Raw genomic sequence first — 16,060 nt, 5'->3', positions numbered from 1 at the left:
TCAAATTGGGTGCCATTGTCAGACACTATCTTCTTAGGCAAACCATAGCGACATATTATGTTCTTAACCACAAAGTCCAACACTTTCTTCGATGTGATCGTGGCTAATGGTTCGGCCTCAGTCCACTTAGTGAAATAATCTACTGCAACCACTGCAAACTGCACTCCTCCTTTCCCTTTGGGCAACTTCCCGATCAGATCAATACCCCACACTGCAGAAGGCCATGGACTTTGCATTTGCTTCAAGACGTTTGGGGGCGCTCTGGGCACTTTAGAAAATCTTTGGCATTTGTCACACCTCTTCACATATTCCATAGAGTCCTCGTTCATGGTAGGCCAGAAAAATCCTTGCCGCAAGATATTTTTAGATAGACTCTGCCCCCCAACATGATCTCCACAAAACCCTTCATGCACCTCAGCTAATAAACTCTTTGACTGGTCGGGTGTTATGCACCTGAGTAGAGGTAAGGAATACCCTCTTCTATACAACACCCCATCCATCATGGTGTACCTAGCAGCTTGCCTCATAATCTTCCTTGCTTCATTACGTTCCTCTGGGAGGGTCCCTTGCTCAAGATAAGTGATGATGGGGGTCATCCAAGTGTCAGCTATCATGATCGGTATGGCCTCTTGTTCATCAATGCTCAGCTCCGCCAAGTATTCTACCGGTACTATATTCAGAGTTTCGGCATCTTTTGCACTAGCTAGCTTTGCTAGAGCATCTGCATTAGAGTTCTGCTCCCGTGGTACTAGTTTGATGGTATACTCCTCGAACTGTGCTAGCAGATCTTTGGTCTTATTTAAGTATGCCACCATGCGTAGGCCCCTTGCCTGGCAGTCCCCCAAGACTTGGTAGACCACCAATTGGGAATCACTATTTATTTCCACCAACCGGGCACGTACATCTTTGGCCAGTCGCAAGCCTGCTAGGAGGGCTTCATACTCCGCCTCATTGTTAGAAGCATTGAATCTGAATCTCAGTGCACAATGAATTCGGTGCTTCTCTGGTGTGACTAATATAATTCCAGCCCCTGAATGATGCTCATTCGACGACCCATCAACAAAAAGTTACCAAGTAGGAAGTTCTTCTTTTTGCCCAGTGACACTCTCTTGCTGGTCGGGAACATCAGCGATCCCGGTACATTCAGCGATGAAATCTGCCAAAGCTTGGCCCTTAATAGCAGTCCTCGGCTGGTACTTAATTTCGAATTGGCCTAACTCAACGGCCCATTTAAGTAGCCAACCAGACGACTCCGGCTTCTGTAAGACTTGGCGTAGGGGCTGGTCAGTAAGGACCTTAATGGGGTGTGCCTGGAAGTATGGCCGCAATTTCCGTGATGTGAGTACGAAGCAGTAAGCCAACTTCTCGATCACGGGATACCGGGACTCTGCTCCTATCAATCGCTTGCTAACATAATACACTGGGTGCTGCACTCTATCCTCCTCTCGTACTAAGGCAGCACTAACAGCATGCTCCGTGATTGCTAGGTATAAAAAGAGGTCTTCTCCATCAACTGGCTTAAAAAGGACAGGAGGTTGGGCCAAATGCTCCTTTATGACCTGGAAAGCTTGCTCACATTCTGCAGTCCACTCAAATTTCTTGCCTCCTCTAAGCAGGTTAAAAAACGGGACGCACTTGTCCGTTGATTTCGAAACGAACCTGCTTAGAGCTGCAATCCGCCCAGTCAAGCTTTGTACATCCTTTATTCTAGCTGGAGACTTCATTTCTATGAGGGCCTTTATCTTTTCTGGGTTTGCCTCTATTCCTCGGGAGTTCACAATAAACCCAAGAAATTTCCCAGAACCTACTCCAAATGAGCACTTGAGGGGGTTTAACTTCATGCTGTACTTTCTCAGTATTGTGAAGCACTCCTCTAAGTCTCGCACGTGCCCTTCAGCTTCCTTTGACTTCACCAGCATATCGTCTACGTACACCTCCATGCTCTTGCTGATTAAGGCACGAAACATACCGTTCACCAAACGCTGATAGGTAGCCCCTGCATTCTTCAGTCCGAAGGGCATGACTCTATAGCAGTATAGCTCTATATCTGTTCGGAAGCTGGTATGCTCTTCATCAGGAGGATGCATGCTAATCTGGTTGTACCCCGAATATGCATCCATGAAGGACAAGGTCTCATGACCAGAGGTTGCATCTACCAACTGGTCTATTCTTGGTAAAGGAAAGCAATCCTTTGGGCATGCTTTGTTCAGATCAGTAAAATCTACACAAGTCCTCCACTTTCCATTGGGTTTGCGCACCAACACTGGGTTTGAAACCCAGGCAGGGTAGTATGCTTCCCTAATAAACCCATTCTCCTTTAATCGCTCTACCTCCTCCTTAATAGCTTTTGCTCGATCCTTGTCAAGTAATCTCCTCTTCTGCTGTACTGCTGGATAGCTTTCATCCATGTTGAGCACGTGGCTGATCATAGTTGGTGAGATACCCACCATATCTTTGTGGGACCAAGTGAAGACATCTTGATTCCTTCGCAAAAATTCTATCAGCTGTGCTCTCACCTCTGCTTTCAACTTTTTTCCAATTTTGACCCCTCTCATCGGGTCATTCTCATCTATAAGGACCTCCTCTAACTCCTCGGATGGTCCCACATCACTTTCATAATCCCCAAAGCGAGGATCAAAGTCCCTTCCCTCGCTTTGGGCAATGTCCTATTTGGTGACTTCATCACCGGATGAGGTCTTCTGCTCTTTTAAACCAAGAGTGCTCTCTTGACCAAATTCCTCTAACATCTCTTCCTCGGTTACAAATGTAAGACTCTGGTCGACATCCATCTCATCCACCTCTTCTCTCTCAACACATACAATCATGTTGTTCTCCTTGGCCCCCTTCTTTGCCTTAGCTACCGAGGCATTATAGCACTCCCTAGCCTCCCTTTGGTCTCCTTGGACACAGCCTATGCCAGCACTAGTCGGGAACTTCATGGAAAGGTGCCAGATTGAAACTACCGCATGTAAGTTTGTGAGTAGTGGTCGACCAATAACCACATTGTAGGCGGACGGGCAGTCAACAATCAAGAACTCGGTCATTACGGTTTCATGCTTGGGAGCTTCCCCCGTCGTGACTGGCAACTTGATTGTCCCAGCTGGTGACAATCTTTCTCCAGTAAACCCATAAATTACTTGACAGCATGGCTTCAAGTCATTGACAGATAGCTTCATTTTCTCGAAGGATGACTTATAAATAATGTTTACAGAGCTCCCTGTGTCGACCAGACATCTCTTCACTTTCATATTAGCAATTTGGACTGTCACAACAAGAGGGTCATTGTGAGAATACCTCACGTGTCGAGCATCTTTTTCAGTGAAAGTGAGGGACTCACTTTCATATCTTGGGTTCTTCGGTGGTCGCACCTCCACTGTCATGACTTCGGAGGTGGATGCCTCATCTAATACATGACGAAGGGTGCGAGCATACCTCTCCCTCGCCTTGTTGTTATCTCCAGCAAGATGTGGTCCTCCACATATAGTATCTAGTGTGAAGTCCACAGGTTCAGGTTGCAAGGGTGGGGATCGTTGCCGCTTGAACCCAGGATTGTTGCTGCTCCCCTCTCCTTGGGTCTTCTCTGCTCGATACTTTTTTAGCTTCCCCGACCGGAGGAGAAACTCTATCTCATCTTTGAGATGATTACACTCATTCGTGTCGTGACCATAGTCTCCATGAAAACGACAGAACTTGTTCATATCTCTCTTACTCATCTCCTTCTTGATTGGTGGGGGCTTCCGGTAAGGGACCTCTTGATGACTGGCCAAGTAGATCTCTGCTCGACTCGCCGAAAGAGTGGTGTAGTTGGTGAATTGAGGTTCATACTTAGTTGGCTTGTCGTTTGGTTCCGACTTAGCCTTCTTCTCATTATGGCGGTCAGACCCGTTATTCCCACGTTTCTTACCACCACCTTGATCATTCCCACCATTCTTGGGGGGATCATTCGACCCGCTCAGATTGTTCAATCCATTTTCTCCCTTCTCAATTGCATCATCCAACTTCATATACTTATCTGCCCGGTCTAAAAATTGTTGTAATGTTGAAATTGGATGACGATGGATGCTGTCCCACAAAGGACGTCGATAGATAATGCCGGAAGAGATCGCCACCATCTTCCCCTCATCTCCAACCGCAGTAGCTCGGTTAGCTTCTCTCATGAACCTTTGTATGTAGTTCTTGAGAGACTCATCTTTTCCCTGCCTAATATCCACCAAGTGATTGGCATAAACAGGAGGGGTTCGAGCAGTACTAAACTGCCTGCAAAACTCCTTCCTAAAACTTTCCCAAGAAGTGATGGAGTCTGGTTTAAATTTCCAGTACCACTCCTGGGCAGTGTCTGACAATGTGGTGGGGAATACTCTGTAGCGATAGTCATCACTCACCCCGAGCAGCTCCATCTGATCTTCAAACCTCCCAACGTGTCTTACCGGGTCTGCCTTTTCTGTATAAACTGGCAGTACCGGTTCTTTGTATTTCGCTGGTGGTTGAGCTGCTCTAATTCGAGCACAAAAAGGGTTGCCACTTCTGTGGTCTACTGGATCAATCGCAGCTGGTTGTTTTGGCAAACTCTAGACTGCTGCTGTCAAAGCATCAAGCTGGGCTTGGATGCCTAGGGCCACTGCTGGGGACTCACTTTCGGGACCGCCCGGTCGGGTGTTCCTATCCGGCAAACCATCATCGAGTATTTCTACTCGGCTGGTAGGAAGGATTGGCTCTTGCCCTTCGACCGGGACGGTCCTCTTTCTATCATCAATGATGTCCTTCAAGTCCTTCTGAGCAGTTTGCTTTCCTAACCTATTGAACATCGTACTCCGAGTCTTCTCGGAAGGTTTGCTGGGTGGAATGTGCTCCTTGCCACTGCGCTGGTTGGGATGTCGTGGTGGCCTTCCTGTCTGGGCTGGTCGATCCTCTCCTCCTCGATGGTTATTATTATTCTTCTCCTTCGAATGGTTAATGTGACGACTGTCAGCCTCATCACGCCCATGCCCATCTTTGAAGTGGGAAGTCTCATTGCCACGAGGAGCTCTATTGTGCTCCTGCTCAGGAGGTGTTTTCTTGCTGCCTAACTTATGACTCCCTGACCTGGAAGTCTCTGATCGGTGGCTCCTTGAGGGGGTTTCGGAGTTCCCCCTTTGAGTTGAGGCAGTGTGCGATTGGACTCCATCCTCCTCATGACCAGGTGGGTTACTACCACCTCTGCCTGGTCTATCAGTTTTCTTACGACCAGCTTCTGTGGTCCTTGCCTCTGGGGTGGCTGCCAGCCCAGGTGCAACCTGGGCATTGGCTCGGGTCAGCTGTGTAGCTGCCTCTAGAGCGAGTGCAGCTTCGCGATGTCGCCTGTCAGCCTCCTCCTGCTGTCGACGAATCTCCTCACTCCTAGCGTCCATCTCCCGTTTCTGCTGCTCGAATGCGGGATTCTGCCTAGCCATTTCCTCAGCGAACACCTCCTGCCTAGCGTTGAACTAAGCCATCTCCTCCTGGAAGGCGCTCATGGCTTCCTGGAGCTCCTCAACTTCTGGTGCTATGTCCTCCAGCACGACTCTAGGCTCAGTTTCACGATCTTGAACGCTAGGACCCTCTGATCTAGCATGCTCTTTAAAGGAGCTCGTCGTTTTGGAGGCTGCATTGGTGTTCTTAGGCGCCATATTGCTTCAGGGACTGTCTGTTCTTCTCTTCAGGCTCTCAATGAAAGCACCAAAATATTGACCGCGTTTTTGGCCAATGACGTGAGAACGTCAAAAACGACAAACCTTCAAGAGAATTCAAACGACACAGACAGTTTAATAAATAAAATAAAGAACACACACAATTTTTATAGTGGTTCAGCCCCAATCAGTTGGTAATAGCCTAATCCACTTAGAGATTTGATTATTTTATCTATACTCAAGATCAGATGAACTAGTGTCAACTGAGTTTCTTTAGTGTAAATTCTCAGAATACAAAAGAGTTCTCTCTCAAGAAAACACACTTTCTCTCTCTAGAAAACTCAGACCAAAAATTTAAATTGTCCAAAAAAGTCCTTTTCTGATCCCATCAACCCTCTATTTATAGGCTTGGGATCAGAAACTGATATCCCCCTAGGATTGGGATATTTTATTATTCGTATTATATTTAAATTACAAGAAATATTCAAAATACAACAGAATCCTCAATTCGAGCGAAGAATGAGAGATTCCTGCGTATGCCCAGACCGATTCTTGCTGAAGTCGTTTCTGGGAATTTGACGCAGTCTGGTCTATTTGGTTGATGAATATCGTCTTCTGTTCGAACACATGCATGTTGGATACATACAAGTGCTGGTCGGACATATGCATGCCATTTCTCTATTTGGACAACTATGCACTTGCTGGACATATGCATAAGGACAAGACCTTTGTCTCTCCCCAGACATATGTCCGACCACACCCTTAGACTGCTCCTCGGACCAAAGTCCGACCACACTCCTTGGACTGCTCCTCGGACCAAAATCCGACCACACCTTGGACTGCTCCTTGGACCAAAGTCCGACCACACTCCTTGGACTGCTCCTCGGACCAAAGTCCGACCACACCTTAGACTCTCCTCGGACTAAAGTCCGACCACACCCTTGGGCTCTCCTTGGATCAAGGTCCGACCACACCCTTGGGCTCTCCTTGGACCAAAGTCCGACCACACCCTTGGGCTCTCCTCGGACCAAGGTCCGACCATGCCCTTGGACTGCTCCTCGGACCAGAGTCCGACCATGCCTTTGGACTGCTCCTCGGACCAAAGTCCGACCAGTCACTTGGCTTGGACGTGACACCTCTCATGCAGTCAAAACTCTTCATTGATGTACTGGGCTGCTGCTAAGCCAGATCACCCAACTATTCCTTGCCACTTGTCATTTCTATCTCCATGTCATCATTTTCAATTTTTTGGGGATAACAATACCTTTTAAACTATTTAGGATACCTATTGATTTCCTTTTACAACATGACATAATTTGTAGGTGATGTTTTGGTAACTTATTATTTAGGTAATATTTAATAATGTTTATTAATACAGTTACTATTTGGCAACTTATTATTTTATTTATTATTTGGTAACATGTTGTTCTAGTTACTTTTTAGTAACTTATTTAATTATGTAATTTTTAAGTTATCCTTTAGTTTCCTTATTTAAGCAATTTTAGATACCTATTGAAATGACTTTTTAAAAGTAGCTTGTTTAAGATCCTATTACTAACTTTTCAAATGGAAAATAACAACATGCATTTTGGTAAGTCATTAGTAACTAAAAAGCTACTTTTTAAGCACAATAATTCCAACACAAATTCGGTCCTTCAAATCATCATCTTAAGCAATAACAAGAAATGTAGTCTTGCTATATACCAAAATTGTCTCCCTTAAAGAGTAGGTCATGTTAGTACCACCCTTCAGTCCAAATAACCATTGGTGACACCAAAAAATAATGATTCTAAAGTGGCAGACATATTTACACTCATCGCAGAATGATGACAAAGTGGGTGGAATGGGTGGCCAAGTTTTGTTCTTCTAAATGAGCTTGTTCTAATGGCATCCCAGGGCTCATCAAAAATTGGAATCAAACCCACAGTGGATTGACCTTTGATTGGTATGTGTGAGGCGACTAACATGGTGTTTATCATCAAGACTTTGTTGGCGAGGTCACCAGCAAGTGGGCTTCCTCGTAAATTGGCACATGTGAGCTGCAGTGGTTAACAACTGGGTATAGTGGTTGCTATCATGAGAGAGAGAGAGAGAGAGAAAAGGGGGCGAGGGACTGGGAAAAAGAGAAAATGGTGGAAGAAAACTTGCTTTTTGGGTTTACATTATTTTAAAGGTTGGTATTATATGACTCTACATTTTTGCGATTAATTTTTGGTCGTTATATATATAAATACAAAATAAATAATATTTTTGTCTCGCAAACTATTGCTACTACCAAATTGTGCACCCCGCAATTTTTTCTTGTTAAAAATTCCTCTCGAACTAGTCATATTATAGAAACATGGGAATTCTATTAGGTTTCGTTCGATATTGCTAACATGATGTGTTGGGATTTGTGCCCTTAAAGCATATATTTGTATGAATGATTGTTTTCAATTAAAGAAAGTTAATAATTTTTTGCATTCATATTTGTATTTAATTATACATGTCATTTATCATGAAGATCCAATATTATTAATGTGGTCTTGAATTAAGTATATAGATATATGTGTGTATGATGGCACTCTTAATGGTTACTTAATATTAACCATTGGATTAAGATCAATGATCCATATTTATAATTGTTAATTAATATTTCTAAAAATATTTTTTGACTTTTTCAAACTTTTAGAAGAGATACCTGATGACATGACGGTCACATATTTATTAAATAAAACATAAAAAAATCTTATTTAATATTCATTCTCCATTCATTCTTCATTCTTGATTCATTCCTTTTATCCATTCCATGAGAAAAAAAAATCATTTTAGACTTAATGAGAATAATTAATGTGACTATTATCTTTCCAACTATTGTTTATTGCCTAATTAATCTAAAAAATTCGAAATTATTAATTTTATATATTTTATTTATTTATTTTAATCATTATTATAATCATTTCTCATCAAAAACTTTGTTTAGTAATTTATGGTAACCATCCATGGGTAATAACCATTGAGAAGTCTTCCATATATGTATATGGATATGTATATGAACAATATATCTATATGGATATGGATAATATAAAATTATCTATAATCACTAAAAAAAGTGGAAGATTTATTTAATAAAGATTATCAATATGGTCTATTTTCTGTTTAAGACGAATAGTTTATTCGAATAGTTACATGTAGCGACACAAAGAGTGGCAAGTATCGCATACAATATAGAATGTATAGATCTGGAGTACGATGAAAGTAAGAACTTTTGATAGTCTTCATTTGAATATAGAAGTTTAACATTCATCAATTGATGGTTGTTTGAGACTTGACCTAAATCTTGAAGTGAGTAATGGACTCATGTTAGTGCTTTTATGACTTTTAACTTATCGGGTAAGGTTCAATATTCCTACGACCAAACTTCTGATATCTTGGAGTCATAAAATTGCAAGTGTTTGAGAGAATACTTCACAGATATGGAATATGTTCCTTACTTGAATCGAAGTAGATTTGTTATTCCTTTTAGTGTTGATTCGGGGCTTGAATATATAATGCTCAATTTTTTATTTAGAAACATAATTTCATTATGTAATCAAATTTATAGAATAATGTTAATTAGAGGATCAGTGGAACTAATTGATAAAGATATAATTAGATGGGTTAACGACATTAAGACCTACGCCTAATTATGAAATAACTCATGTAATGGTTAAATCAATGGATGACTTTATAATTATAGCTTTTAATAATATAAGACTGTAGTTTTGAGAGATCAACTATGAATTTTTAGTGTAATAATTCATAGCTAATAAATTAATTAATGGAATGAAAAGCTAGTGAAGTTAATTAAATTATTGGAACTTAGAACTACGGATCCATACTAGCTCGATACCACAAAGGTAGGATTTTGAAATTTAAAGGAAATAATTAGAAATAATAAACTATTACTTTTAATCTCACTAAATAATATTATTTGTGCAATAATATTTAATGAAAAATAAAATTATATTGATAATTTAGTGAAAATAATTTTTATTTAAAATTAATTTGATCAAATTTAATTTTATGGTATAATTACATATTAGATAAAATAATTTGATAAATGTCCAACAAATATAATTTTATAAAGATAAAATTACCACGGGGCCTAAAACCCTACAGCGGGTGCCAACCACATTCTAAATGGACTGTGGTCCATGCATAAGCCCAATAAGATTGAGGCTAGGTCTAGAACATAACACTAAGGAGAGAAGGCATACGATACATGTTATTTTTCCAAGTCTATTTTGTGAGAATAGCACTCTCTCATGTATTGAGATTTGTTGCCTAAAATAAAGCTAAGTACAAGTGTACATTGTCAACAATAAGTAATACAGTAGCAAGTACCAGATATCGTCTCCACTAGGACTATTTTTATGTTTTTGATTGTGAAGATAAATTCTAACAAAATGGTTCAAGAACACATAAATTAATTGAAAATGTTGTGATATAAGAATTCTGCAATTCAGAACTAATTAAATGCAGAAAAATAAAATAAACAACTTGGGAAAATAGTAGCAAAGTGTAACAAATAGTAAGATGGAAACTAGAATAATTATCCCCCTAATATGCAACTCTGACAGTGATGTTGGATTGATGTTGCAACAACTGGTTGTCTATTAGTAAAGAATTCCAATTAATTTCATAGTCTTTCGTCAAAGAACTATGATTCTAATCTTTTAATTAAACCACTGATAAACGAGTTTTAGGCTCGTTTATGGTCTAGTTTTTAGGTTGGTTTTCGTTAGTTTAAGGTTATTGTATTGCAGAATTATGCTCGTTTGTTCATGTTCCAGGTTTTCCATACAAAGTTGGTGAAAAGAGTGAAATGAAGTGAAAGTGGAAGAAAATATAGTTAAATTGGAGAAAATCGTGTTTTTTGGGGTCGATATGTACGAGCTTCGATACTGTCAATAGCGCTATCAAAGTGGTGCCACAACGCTAGGAAGGATATAATGGAGCCTGTTGAATATGTAAGTAGCGGCCCAGCGCTACAAAGCAAGCGCTATCAAGACCAGCAGAGCAGCGCCCCAGCACTACATCAAGGGTGCTACAGCGCTAGTGAAACAATTTTTAGTGCATTTTTGGTTTTTACTATAGCGCTACAACACTCAATACATAGCGCCACATCACTATCAATGCATTTTTTCAGATTTTAAACCACTTTTTGAAGGGCAAAATGGTCTTTTCACCTGGGAACCTTGGAAAACTATTTAAGGAACATTATTCTGCGATTTTTATAAGCAGTTATGACTTTGAAAACCCTAGATCTAGAAAAGGTTGCTGCTTTAGATTGCTTTTTCTGGTTTTAACTTTCTATATATTTTTTTTCATCTGAATTCCTTAGGTTGTTTTCTATGAGTAATTATTTGAATGTTATTTTCATCATGTTATCTATGAACTAATTTCATTTATCCAGGGATTAATGTAGTCACTGGGATTTCTATTTAATTTTATTATGATATTCTATTGATACTTCTTTTCTATTCTAATCTATATGATGTTCGTTTAATGCTGGTAAATATTTGATCACTATTTACTTGATTTAATGGTTTTGATTCAAAATTCGAAAGATGAGAATTGAATATACTATCATTATATAGACATAGGTAGCATATTGGGTGAAAGTACCTGTATGACTTGTGTAGTAATTAGGTTTCTTTGCTTAATGCCTTCTATTTGTTCAAGTTTATCACAGAAATGTAGAAAACCTACATATAGAATGAGATCTTATATCTTAAAAAAGAATACAAATCGATTATATTAACCAGCTATTAGAATAGAAAGAAGAGATTTAGAATTGATTAGTAAAATTCATAGAATGAAAAGTTGATGAAATTAATTCCTATGCTTTTTATTATTGATTTTTAATTAGTTGATTCATTGTTTTTTTTTCCAGTTATTTAAATTCTGTTCATAATTTAGAATATTCATTTTAATTTTAATTATTCATTTAAATTTAAATTCACCAAATAGAAAGTTAAAGAACAATTAGTGGTATTTGGAAAGCAGTCTTTGTGGGATCGACACTCTACTTATTATATATTACTTTATTCGACCACGTATACTTGAGTGTTAATTTTCACAGATCAAGTTTTTGGCACCGTTGCCAGGGACTTAAAATTCCAATATCACAGTTAATTGTTATTTGTTCTAATTTGGTTATTTTATTTTATTTATGTTTAAGATTTATTTGGATCAAGGTTCTATTGTGTTTCCGGAATAGTTGGTATATGCGAAGCAATAGACAAAAGGAGATTAAACCAATAGATCTGGAAATTGAAAGAACATGCAGACAGAACCGGAAAAAAAAGAGGAGATTGGAGTTTACCATGGCTGACAATTTGGGAAACGGTGCTAATAATGGTCAAGGGGCTGCAGAGGTTCCAAGGGAGCAAGGACCAAGAACATTGAAAGACTATGTACTTCCTACTGTTACAGGAGTGCATTCATGCATCAGACCTCCAACCATTGATGCAAACAATTTTGAGAATAAGCCAGCAATCCTTCAAATGGTCCAATCAACTGTTCAATTTGGAGGTATGCCAACGAAGGACCCCAATTTACACATAGCTAATTTTCTGGAGTTATGTGCTACGTTCAAGATGAATGGGGTGAGCGATGATGCTATAAGATTGAGGTTGTTCCCATTTTCACTAAGGGATAAGGCAAAGAGTTGGCTGATATCTTTACAGGCAAATTCTATCACTACATGGGAGGAGTTAGCTTAGAAGTTCCTTTCCAAGTTCTTTCCTTCAGCGAAGGCTGCAAAACTAAGGGGAGAGATCAATAATTTTTATCAGATGGAAGGGGAGTCACTGTATGATTCTTGGGAGCGATTTAAGGAGTTGTTAAGGAAATATCGACATCATGGTATAGAAAAGTGGATGTTGGTGCATAATTTTTACAATGGGTTGAATGGAACAACTAGAACAATTATAGATGCTGCAACGGGAGGTGCTTTTATGAGTAAGAATGGTAATGAGGCGTATGAGCTATTAGAAGAGATGGAGATGAATAATTATCAGTGGCCAATTGAATGGGGACAACCAAAGAAGGTTGTTGGAATGATGGAATTGGATGCTATATCCATGCTTATAGCTCAAGTAGCAGCCTTGACAAAGCAACTACAAAAGGCTACACTCCCATCTCAAGCTATGCAAGTTCAAAACCTGTGTGAATTGTGTGGTATAACCCATCCACCTAACCAATGCCCTGGTCTAGATATTAATAACATGCCTATGGAAGAAGTACAAGCTATAGGGAATTACCCGAGACAACCCAATAATCCCAATTCCATGACCTATAGCCCAGGCTGGAAGAACCATCCCAATTTTTTCGTGGTCCAATACTCAAAACACTCAAAAACCTTACCCTCCACCTCAACCACAATATCAACCTTCCCAAAATAAAAAACCATATCCACAACAACATTCATACCAACAACCTCCACCTGGATATTATCAACCACAAAATAGATCACCACACCAAATACCAATGGAACCAGCTGAACCCCAACCTGATGTACTTAACTAATTCATGACTGAAACCAGGGTGTCCATAAGGAGTTTGGAGACTCAAATAGGGCAGTTGGCTACTTTAATGGCTAATAGAGCTCAAGGAAATTTTCCTAGCACTACAGAAGCTAATCCTAAAGAACAATGTTAAGCTATTACTTTGAAGAGTGGAACAAGGTATGAAGAGCCAAAGAAGAATCAGTCAGAAGAAGAAGGTTAGAAGGGAAATACACAAGGCAAAGAAGAAGAGAAGTCCAATGAAGAAAAGGTTACTGAAGACCTTAGCAAGGAAGAAGAGGTACCACTTGTGAGCATTGACCATCATGTTAGAATTCTATATCAACAAAGGCTTTGCAAGCATAATCTGGATAAGCAGTTTGCAAAGTTTTTAGAGGTGTTCAAGAAGCTACATATTAATATACAGTTTGCAGAAGCATTAGAACAGATGCCCAGCTATGTGAAGTTCATGAAGGAGATTTTGTCTAACAAGAGAAAGATGGGTGATTATGAAACAACAGCGTTAATAGAAGAGTGTAGTGCGATTTTACAAAGGAAACTTCCTCAAAAGTTATGAGAGCTTGGTAGTTTTACTATTCCATGCATGATTGTGGAGTTTGAATGTAAGCATGCACTTTGTGATTTGGGGGCAAGTATTAATTTAATGCCTTTGTCAGTATTTCGTAGACTTGGTTTGGGTGAAGCTAGGCCAACCACAGTAACATTGTAGCTGGCTGATAAATCTATGAAGCATCCATGTGGAATTATAGAAGATGTGTTGGTGAAGGTGGATAAGTTTATATTTCCAGTTGATTTTATAGTTTTTGATATATAGGATGATGAGAATGTTCCTATTATCTTGGGGAGGCCATTTTTCGCAACTGGGCAAGCATTGATAGATGTGTAAAAGGGAGAGTTAAGGCTAAGAGTACAAGAGGAAGAAGTAGTATTTAATGTGTTCAAGGCTATGACTTATCCTAAAGCAACTGATAATTTTTATTTCAGTGGATGTGGTAGAAGAGGTAGTAGGGAGAAGAAAGTTAATTGAAGATCCTCTTGGAATCAGTCTTACAGTTGATAATGTAGATGGTGAGCATAGTGAAGAGGCGTTGAGTTATTTAAAGTGGATACAATCATATGAGCCGTGGAGGCATAAAAAGTTTGAAGAACTGGGCGAGGGATCGGAAAGACCATTACCATCGATTTTGAAGCCACCTGTGTTAGAACTAAAGGCTTTACCGAAACATCTACGCTATGCTTATCTTGGAGAGAAAGAGACTCTTGTGTTCATAGTTTCATCATTTCTTTCAGAAGTAGAGGAGGAGAGGTTGTTGAGGGTGTTAAGGGCCCATAAAATTTCTATATGGTGGACTCTTGCTGATATAAGAGGAATAAGCCCATTGACAGTTATGCATAGAATTCTTATGGAAGATGATGCTAGACCGACTATTGATGCTCAACGAAGACTTAGTCTGACAATGAAAGAAGTGGTGAGGAAAGAGATCTTGAAATGGTTAGATGGTGGAGTGATTTACCCTATTTCTAATAGTGCTTGGGTAAGTCCAGTACAAGTAGTACCTAAAAAGGGTGGCATGACCGTGGTGAAGAATGAGAGTAATGAATTGATTTCAACAAGGATTGTGACAGGTTGGAGGATATGTATAGATTACCAAAAGTTGAATAAGGCAACTAGGAAAGATCATGAGTACAATCTGATGGGTTGGCGGGGCATAACTTCTATTTTTTTCTAGATGGGTACTCATGTTATCATCAGATTGTAATTGCACCGGAGGATCAAGAGAAGACGTCCTTATGGTACTTTTACTTTTAGAAGGATTCCATTCGGGCTATGTAATGCACTAGCCACATTTCAACGGTGTATGATGGTGATATTCTCTGACATGGTTGAGAAAGGAATTGAGATTTCTATGGATGATTTTTCGGTTTATGGGTCTTCTTTTGACAAGTGTTTGACTAATTTGGAGTTGGTTTTGAGGAGATGTGAAGAGTCACATTTAGAACTTAATTGGGAGAAGTGCCATTTTATGGTGAATGGAGGAATTGTATTGGGGCACAAGATTTCTAAGAATGGCATTGAAGTGGATCGGGCCAAGATTTCTACAATAAAGAATTTACCCCCTCATGTTTTAGTTAAAGGAGTGAGGAGTTTATTGGGCCATGCAGGATTTTATCGGAGATTTATCAAAGATTTCTCCAAGGTCTCGAAACTGCTGTCCACCTTGCTAATGAATGGGGTTCCATTTGATTTTGATGAGAAGTGTCACCAAGCGTTTAAGATACTTAAGGAGAAATTGATTTCGGCACCTATAGTTGTAGCACCTCAATGGGATTTGCCATTTGAATTGATGTGTGACGCTAGTGATTTTGCAGTTGGGGTAGTGTTGGGACAAAGATTTGACAAGGTATTTAGAACAATTTATTATGCAAGTCGTACCTTGAATGATGCTCAAATTAATTATGCAACTACGGAGAAGGAGTTGTTGGCCATAGTGTTTTCCTTTGATAAGTTTAGGCCATACTTGATTGGGAATAAGGTCGTTGTTTACACAGATCATTCCGCGATAAAATATCTTATGACCAAGAAAGATTCCAAGCCTCATCTTATTTGGTGGAATTTGATGTGGAAATTAAGGATAAGAAGGGCGATCTGCGAAAATTAACACGCAAATATACGTGGTCGAATCAATTAATATATAATAAGTAGAGTGTCGATCCCACGAAGACTGCTTTCCAAATACCACTAATTGTTCTTTAACTTTCTATTTGGTGAATTTAAACTTAAATGAATAATTAAAATTAAAATGAATATTATAAATTATAAACATAATTTAAATAACTAGAAACAAAACAATGAATCAACTA

The 16,060-nt window shown here is 39.5% G+C and overlaps 1 protein-coding gene and 1 non-coding gene across 2 annotated transcripts; one reads left to right on the top strand and one right to left on the bottom strand.

Moving 5' to 3' along the window:
* Window positions 1-12,433: 12,433 nt before the first annotated feature.
* Window positions 12,434-12,540, bottom strand: LOC133787589 (small nucleolar RNA R71). The gene has a single exon (XR_009872601.1). It is a non-coding gene; the product is annotated as a small nucleolar RNA R71 (small nucleolar RNA).
* An 819-nt stretch (window positions 12,541-13,359) lies between these two features.
* LOC133785001 (uncharacterized) lies at window positions 13,360-14,928 on the top strand. The gene is made up of 3 exons (XM_062224260.1): window positions 13,360-13,478; window positions 13,529-13,713; window positions 14,183-14,928. The coding sequence occupies exons 1-3, from the start codon at window positions 13,360-13,362 to the stop codon at window positions 14,926-14,928; spliced, it is 1,050 nt and encodes a 349-aa protein (XP_062080244.1).
* Window positions 14,929-16,060: the final 1,132 nt, after the last annotated feature.

This window comes from Humulus lupulus, chromosome 6, assembly GCF_963169125.1.
Source record: "Humulus lupulus chromosome 6, drHumLupu1.1, whole genome shotgun sequence".
Classification (NCBI taxonomy): Eukaryota; Viridiplantae; Streptophyta; class Magnoliopsida; order Rosales; family Cannabaceae; genus Humulus; species Humulus lupulus.
The sequence above is the reverse complement of the archived record's forward strand: the minus strand, read 5'-3'. Positions and strand labels throughout refer to the sequence as shown.